The sequence below is a fragment of the Chiloscyllium plagiosum genome, chromosome 43, assembly GCF_004010195.1.
Source record: "Chiloscyllium plagiosum isolate BGI_BamShark_2017 chromosome 43, ASM401019v2, whole genome shotgun sequence".
Lineage (NCBI taxonomy): Eukaryota > Metazoa > Chordata > Chondrichthyes > Orectolobiformes > Hemiscylliidae > Chiloscyllium > Chiloscyllium plagiosum.
Genome location: NC_057752.1, coordinates 4,009,701 through 4,018,634, shown reverse-complemented (window position 1 = coordinate 4,018,634; position 8,934 = coordinate 4,009,701). Strand labels below are relative to the sequence as shown.

The window sequence follows — 8,934 nt, the reverse complement described above, 5'->3', positions numbered from 1 at the left end:
TCCTTGGATGCTGCCTGACCTGCTGCGCTTTTCCAGCAACACATTTTCAGCTCTGATCTCCAGCATCTGCAGTCCTCACTTTCTCCTAGTTGCTTAGAGGAGTCCTGTGTTCAGCATTGGCATTCCTGATGACATTTCATTGTCCCCTTCATTTCCAGAAAGATCAGATTTAACCTGGTGCAGAGTATTCTCCCCATTAGCAACTCTGCTAAAGCTATCCCTGTAGTTACATGGCGGGGTGGGTGCTCTGATAATCAAATAGGAACTGGGACAGTTTGGTATTAAGTGAAGCTGTAGGCTATTTCTTTAAACCTGCCTTCAAAGTTTGAACTGTTCTTTCTGCCAGCCCATTGGATGATGGATGGTATGGAGCTGTCCTTACATGCGGAATGTCATTTGACTTTTGGAAAGACTCAAATTCCCTGCTGGTAAATGATGGCCCATTGTGTATGACCAACACCTCGGAGAGTCCAAGTATTGCATAAGATGCTCGCAGGTTTCTATCATCGTCCCCATGTTTATGAATATCCAACCACTTTGGACATCCACAATGACGAAGAGCATTGAGTCCATGACAGGGCTGGCATAGTCAATGTGTAACCAAGTTCAGGTTTACCTGGCCATTCCCATGAATGTGGGGGAGCTGCTGGCAGTAATTTGTGTCCTTGTTGGCACTCTGGGCACAGCTATGCCTGCATCCAATCCTGGCCACCAGACATAACTTCTTGCCATTTTGGACACCCCAGATGACCCTGGAGGAGTTTAGCCTGTATCTGGCAGTGGCTTTTGCTTGGGAATCACTCTTGCTCCCCATAATAATATGCTGTCCTCCACGGCGACCTGGCCTCGCCGTGTCCAGAAAAGTTTCAGTTCTGGTTGTTATGGCCCTTTTGTTTACCCTATCAGCACCAGCTGTTTTAGTTTTGTCAGGACCAGATCTCTTTGCGCCCACAGGCAGATATTGTCAGTGGTGACTAGAAGGGTGTCCAGAAAGTTTAAAACCAGAATGGACTGTTCCAGGAAAGGCACTACCGGTGCCCAGTGGGAGGGGCTCAAGGCATGCCCATTTGCTACTTGTCCTCCTGGACGGTGTTCTGGTGTGTAATTGTATGTGCACAGAATGAGAGCCCACTGCTGAATTCAACCTGAAGCTATGGGCAGCACGACCTTGTCCTCTTTGAGTAACTCTCGCGGGTTTGTGGTCTGTTACTGTTACAAATTTATATCTGTAAGGGTATTGGTGGAACGTTCTCACAACAAAGATGACCATCAAACCTTCCTTCTCTACCTGGACATATTTATGTTCTGCATTAGCCAAAGTCCAGGAAGCATACAGTATTGGGCGTTCTTCTCCAGTGGGTCATCTGTGAGCCAGCAGTACCCCAATACCATACGGGGAGGCATCGCATGTCAGCACCAGATCTCACTTGGGATCAGAGTGTGTCAACACGTTGGCAATGACAGCTGCTTCTGCACTTCTCTAAAGGCTACATCTTGGCTACGAGACCATTTCCAAGACTGATCCTTTATCAATAGCACATGTAAGGGTGCCAGGGTGGAGGCCAAGTTATGTATGAACTCTCTGTAATAATTCGCCAATCCAAGGAAAGATCTAAGCTCCAGTACAGCCGTGGGAGCTGGGGTACCTTTGATTGTTCTCATTTTATCTTCCAAAGGTTGTAACCCGGTCTGGTCAACTCTAACCCAAGTAGGTCACTTGGTGTGCCTGGAACACATATATTTCCCTTTTAATGTGTATACCCGTCCTGGAGAAAGTTTTAAGGATCATGTCCAAGTTCTATAAGTGTTCCTTATTGGTCTTCCCTGTTATTTGCACGTCATCTAGAGAAATGGCAACCTGGGGTAGCCCTTGTAAAATGTTCTCCATTGTCAGCTGAAAAATTGCCCTTCCCCTGCCAGCTTTGCATATAAACCCTCTATGTGAGGGATTGGATATTTATCCAGTTGTGATAAGTTGTTTACTGTTTGTATAAAATCCTTACAAAGGTAAACCAACCCATCGGGCTTCACAATCAGTACACCTGGTGCTGCCCATTCCATAACTTGGACTGGTTTGATGATTCCTTCCCTTTCCAGTCTCCCTGATTTCTGCCTCTGTTTTTGCCCATAAGGCATATGGCACTGGGTGGGCCTTAGAGAATCATGGAACTGTGTCCTGGTCAACATGCAAGGTAGCCTTGGCTCCTTTAACAATCTCTAGACCTTCCTGAAAATCTTCCAGGTATTTAATTAGGAGCTCACTCAGGCAGCCATTTTCTATTTGGAAAATGTTGAGCCAATCACCGTGAAACAGTTTCACCCCATCAAGCTTGGGCCCTGGTGGACTTTCCAGGGTGTGCACTCTCCTGGATCTGGCCGATGAAAATGTTGAGCCAATCACCGTGAAACAGTTTCACCCCATCAAGCTTGGGCCCTGGTGGACTTTCCAGGGTGTGCACTCTCCTGGATTCTGGCCGATGTGTACTTTTACTCCATTTAGATCTGGTAGGACTCTTTAGTTGTCATGAATCTGCATACCAGCAGTAAATACAATGACTTGCTGGCCAGGATCTTGGAGATAATTTTAACCGTTTGGCCGAGGCTTGGCTTTGTTTTGGGGTTTTGCTGTGGGCTGGCCTCCAGTTCCTCTGTTCAGGATCTATCCTCAGTGAGGTTGTGCAATTGCCTTCACTCAAATGGTATTCCCCAAGCTCAGTTGGCCTGGTGTCAGTGTCCACGTCCATCGGAATACCCTATAACTCGTGTTCCATTTGCTGCATTTTTAGATTAGATTAGATTAGTCAGTTACAGTGTGGAAACAAGCCCTTCGGCCCAACAAGTCCACACCGATCCTCTAAAGAGTCCAAGGGGCACTGCAACCTATGAATCATGGCACCATTCCTCAAACTGGATTTTAAAAATTTTTGAATATAATTTTGGGACTGTGGGCATCACCGGCATTACATTTATTGCCCAACCCCAATTGCCCTTTTGCAAGTGGATAGTGAGTAAACTTCTTGAGTATGACTCAGTGGCTTGCTTGGCCATTGCAGGGGGCAATTAAGAGCCCACCACATTGCTGTGAGCTTGGAATCACGTATTGGCTAAACTGGGTAAGGATAGCAGATTTCCTTCCCTAAAAGACATTAGTGAATCAGGTGTGTTTTGTGTTCACTATTCCTGATACTAGTATTTTTAAAATTTCCAATTATTCATCTGAATTTATATTCCCAAACTATCACTGTGAGGTTTGAACTTATTTCTCAAGACCTTTAGACTAAGTCTAAATTACCGATCCAGTAGTATAACCAATATGCTACTTTTCCATTTATTTTACTAATTTCTTTATCTTTAATCTTAGTCCAGGTTTAGAATATGCAGCTCAAAACTTTTTAAACTGAATCTTGCATGTTACAGTACAGAGGGAAAGAAAGAATTTGCATTTATATTGTACATTTTACATGCCCCCCCCCATGCTTAAAATCTTTACTTTTCAAGTCACGTAGGCAAATGCAGCTAATTTGCGCACAGCAAGCTTCCACACAGAGGAAATGAAATAAATGATCTGACAATTCACTATTAAAATTGTGTTTGAGAGTTCACCTTTGGAACAGTACCATGGGAACATTTAACATCTGCTGTCTTTGGTCTTGGTTTTTCAGTCTCAACCAAAAAAAACCTGGCTAAGACAGCCAGTATTACCTCAGTCCAGGTCCAGGAGTATCATCCTAGACTTTGGAGTCAAATCTTGGTCTTGAACCTACAACCTCCTGAATCAGGAGCAAGAGTGCTGCCCAGTGAGCCACTAATACTGATGCTTAAAAGTGTGCAAAAATAAGATTAAAAGCAACTTTTCCCTTAACCCAAGTTGTGGAGAACATATCCCCCAGACTCCACGCACGTCTCAAAGGCTAGTTACAAAGCAGCCTCAGTCTCAAGAGAATTCTCAAAATGGGTAGCCAATGAATATTTGAAAATCCTTTGCAAGACATTTATAGATATTGTTTCTTCTTCAACTTTCTGCCTAGCGTCAAGTCTTTACTGATTATTTGCTGAACTACAGCAAAGTGCTGTGATTTTCCACCATGGGTAGGGCAAGGAAGCAGGCCAGAATCTACTTCAACTCAAAAGGGGAAATCAAACACCATGCTGTTGCTAATCCACATGCCCAGGAGCCTAGCCAACTGAGCTACTGGCTTCCCAGATAGCACTAGATGTCTGTCAAAAATTGATACAAATTTGACAAAAGGACAGGAAGCTAAGCTTAGATCACTGGTAACTGACTTTAATACAAGGAAGCTCATAATTCGAGTGGAGGAAGTATGCACAGAGAAAGCTCAAAATGTGCAAGTATATGTATTGTGGTTATGCTTCTACTTATAAGCTTGTGCAGTTCCACCTTATACTAGATTGACACTATGTTAACACAAAAGAATTCTAATATCAATGAGTTACTGGACAAGATGGAGTGAATGGATTCTCTCAGCAACTCTACTTGCTTGTAACTTTAGGTGCTCCTGTGGCTGATATTCTTGCGGCTGGTGGTCTTTGTTGAACAGAGACCATTCATTCTGACTGACTTATTCTCTGTTGGAGCCAAAAATCTGCAGCATGAAGGTGAAGATGTAAATGATGTCCAGGTAGATATTCAGTGCCCCGAAGATGTACTCCTCAGGGCTGATTGCGTACCGGCGATTCCCTATTAGCAGCTGTGTGTCAAAGGCCAGGAACTGGAGGAGAATAAGCACAATGCACGTGGTATTTGAATGGGCTTTCTCCATGGAGTTAAAGTTATTACAGGTTTGCATGCAGATTATATTGAAGAAAATGGAAGATTTGCATTCACAACTATAGGCTGTCTCAAAGCATTTTATGGCCAATGACGTAATTTTGGAATGTGTGTAGTCACTGCTCTAATGGAGGAAATGCAGCTGCCAATTTGCGCACAGCAAGATCCCACAAACAGCAATTGATGACAATTGGGTCATCTTGATGCATAAATATTTGCCTGCTCTCATTGGAGGAGTGTCAGGAGATATTTTACTCAGAGGGGCTTTAATGTCATATCCAAAAGAGAGCACAGTCAGTACTGCACTGGTAGCATCAGCGTCCATTTTGGGCACCAATCTTTAGAGTAGATGGTGAACCCACAACCTTCCAACTCAGAGGCAAGAATGCTATCCACTGAACCACAGCTGACACTTAACAGGTCAGTCCAGCACTTCCAGTCAATAGTCTACCTGACCTTAAAACTGATGGTGTACTCTTGGAGAAGATGCCCAGGATAACGTTTTAAAAACTGCAGCCAGCAACACACACAGGCCATTCCGTGATCATCAGCTGCACTGGAAGGTGAAAACACTAAACTTACCTTGTAGCAGCAGTAAGGGAGACCCACTTTTCTTAAACCCTGGGAAACATGTCAAATTTCCCAATGGAAACAGCACCAAATGGGAATTTTGCAGTGACAGAAGAGTGGTAGGACAGTCAGTGAGCGAGAATGGGCTTGCATCCAAAATCTTAATAGCAAACTAAAAATGCTCCGTGAACCACTCACCATTGTAAAAATGATTGCGCCAAGCACTGCATACACAGCATGAAGCCAAGGAACCTGAAACACAAGACAAGAACAGTATCAACCATGACCTCTTGCTTTCTAAAATAGGTGCATTTTGTGACAGTGACAGCGGCTACTGCCATTTGCCCACATTATCAACAATGGTAACACCTATTGGCCCATATTGTCAATAATAGTGGCAACCACTGGCCAACACTTTCAATAATAGTGGCAGCTATTGGTCCATATAGTCAAATCATCTCAATCATTTCCGTGTTGTCAGTATTTCTTTTGCCATTGGCAAATGAGTGTTGTAGTGGCACCTACAAAGTTGAAAGCTCAGATCTCACGCAATAGAAATTAATAATACCCATATTTCTGAAACCCTAACCCCTTCCAACAGCAATTCCTAACCTTTGCACATTAGCTCAACTCTCAGGTCTGTAATAGAGGACAACTGCGATGTCAGCTCCACTCTGTTTTGAAATATCTCATTTCTGTGAGGCTTAGACAGAGTTGATTGTGGATTACGTCATGGGCCCTCAGTTAAAAGGTGTGTTTGAAAGAATTAATGGAAATGGTGGAGAAGTTTACGTACATACTGAAATGGTAACACAATCGCCAGGACCAAGCCACTGATGCAAAGGACTATCAGCAGCACAAACAGAACCCCATGGCACGAAGTAAAGTCAAACTGAAAAAAAAAGAGAAAAGTTGGTCATCAGATCTGTGGTTAGATTCAGAGCAAAGTAAAATTAACTTGAAGAAGCAACATAAAAAAGAACTTAAGTTTATTTCTCTTCCACCCCCACTATGTAATATTTGTCCACCATGCAACATTTCTGGGCAATATCTAAACTAGTCTCAAGCCTCTGCTGTTCACTCAGTTAACACTGAGTGGCACCCTGGAATGGAAAAGCAAACATGGCATGGTGACTCAGTGGTCAGCACTGTTGCCTCACAGCGCCAGCAACCTGGATTCAATTACAGCCTCGAGTGACTATCTGTGTGCCTCCCACAGTCCAAAGAGGTTAGGTAGATGGGTAATTTAGCATGGCCATAGTGTCCAGGGGTGTGCAGGCTGGGTGGATTAGCCATGGGAAATGCAGGGTTATAAGGATAGAGTAGGGGGCGTGGGTCTGGGTGGGATGTACTTTGGAGGATCGGTTTAATGCCCTGCTTCCTCACTGTAGGGATTCTATTATTCTCTCTAATTTTCATTTCCCCTGTATGGAAATGCCTGGCTTCCATAATGACAAAGTTCAGCACCTGTTCAGGTGTACAATCCCATTGTAGCAAAAGTGAAGTATTTTGGGTTATACATTATTTATTATAGGATTCACTTTTCTAACCTTTACAAGATTAAACAACACTAACTTCCATTTGTAAACACTTTAATGAAAAACAATCAGTCGATCAGTTTGATGCCAAATAATGTAAGAGGATATCAGACCAAATGGTCTAACATCTGTCAACAAGAATTGCAGGAATACAGAGACCTTGCACGGTCTTGGAACTGGGGGTCGTTGCAGGGACAGGTAGACAAAATGGCTTTGAAAACAAGGCTGAAAATTTTAACTGCAAGATTCAATTCAAGTAATGGCTCAGTCTGGTTGATAGGGAAGAACAGAGATGATAGTGACTGTTGGTATAGTTTTGATATATAAACATTCATTACTACTTTTGGAGGTTTAGATGAGGTTACACCTGATAATTCATCCAAAAGGTTATGCCCAGGAAGAGACTTTGCTGTTCAGCTTAAACACAAGCAGCTTCTACATTGATTGAGAGATACAGTTCTTATCTCATTTGTTTCAGTCAAAGAATTTTCAAAGTAGATCTCAGGGAATCTCAGGCTTCTTTCTCGTTTTTTTGAAGTTGTCAGGTTAGAGAGAAAAGGAGATCCTTCTAAGGCTTGGCAGTGAACTTCCAGGTGAGGCTACAGGTAGGAAGCACAGTTCAACTCCAGTTCTACACAGACGTTTAGACAGCTCTTTGCTATTTTCTATATTCAAATGAATGATGTTTGTATGTTATTGTAAATATGCTGTCCACCTTTGCTGAAGTTTATTGATCTATTCAGTGTTTTCAAACTCTTTGGTAATAAATAGATGAAGTCACTGTCTCCTAAAGCCAAGGAAATCATGTGTGGTCTGTAATATATCCAATGTCAAGAGTTCAGTTTCAAGGAGCAGATCAAAAAGAGTCAACACAGACAGGAAGGGTCATGCTGTCCTGTGTCGCAAAAAGTCCAAAAACCATAGCTCACACTCTCAACCAGTCTGTAATCCAGCATCTCAAACTCAGATACAATTTGCAACAAGTGTCATTTTATGGCAGGCACATTGTGTTATACCCTTCCCCACACAGAAAAGGTGAAACAATGTAAGCTGAGCTTACATTAGCCACAGTACATGTAGTGTCAAGATGCAATTCCATTCCACATTTAGCAATGGTTTATTAATGGTGAGATATGGAAAGATTGGTCTTCAAAAAACCAGAAGAGGTGCAGAAGGCTAGGAGTTGACAGATCTCACCAAATGGACCATCAATGAAAATCTGCCATGTTGCATTCAATGGTGGTGGGGTGTACACATGTGTGTGTGTGCATGTGCATGTGAGATTGCGACTAGATGGGACAGGCAAGGACTTTTGCAGCACTGCTTGTGTCCAGGTGGAGCTTTCTGCTGGCTCCCCAAGCAAACCTGTTTCCCATTTTGTATGATTGAATATGTCCCTCCTTACTTTAGGACACCCACAATTGTCAACACCATCTTTGCCTATTTCTCCATCTCACCCCAACACCCCCTGTGATTCAGCCCAGTTCTCCAAACCACACTGTAACGATGCACAATCTTTAAACAGAGCAGAACCATCTTGCCTGTTCCTGTCCTTCAGTCTCTTCTGTCGTATTCCTTGCTTGACAGGGAGTTAAGCAGGGAACCCATTAAAAAAAAATAAATGTATGCCATGAAGTTAGCACTCAACTAGAACTCTATCCCTCTCCCAGTTTGGAAACTCCAGCTTAGTAAGTATCAGAGCCAACATCTTGCTAGCTCATTCACATTCAGGATACTGGAGAAACTGACCTACCTGGATTACACCTCTTCCCATCCTACCTCCTGCAAAAACGCCATCCCGTATTCCCAATTCCACCGTCTCCGCCGTATCTGCTCCCAGGAGGACCAGTTCCACCACAGAACACACCAGATGGCCTCCTTCTTTCGAGACCGCAATTTCCCTTCCCACGTGCTTAAAGATGCCCTCCAATGCATCTTGTCCACATCCCGCACCTCCGACCTCAGACTCCACCCCTCCAACAGTAACAAGGACAGAACCCCCCTGGTGCTCACCCTACCAACCTTCGCATAAACCAA

At 43.4% G+C, this 8,934-nt stretch overlaps 1 protein-coding gene across 1 annotated transcript in view; it reads right to left on the bottom strand.

Annotated features, from left to right (window-relative positions):
* LOC122543297 (protein lifeguard 2-like) overlaps positions 1–8,934 on the bottom strand; it is a 40,012-nt gene that overhangs the window by 22,948 nt on the left and 8,130 nt on the right. The window contains exons 6-7 of the mRNA XM_043681804.1: positions 6,156–6,251; positions 5,558–5,611 (exon numbers count right to left, since the gene is read on the bottom strand). Coding sequence (XP_043537739.1) covers positions 5,558–5,611; positions 6,156–6,251 — 150 coding nt within the window. The remainder of the gene's footprint in view (positions 1–5,557; positions 5,612–6,155; positions 6,252–8,934) is intronic.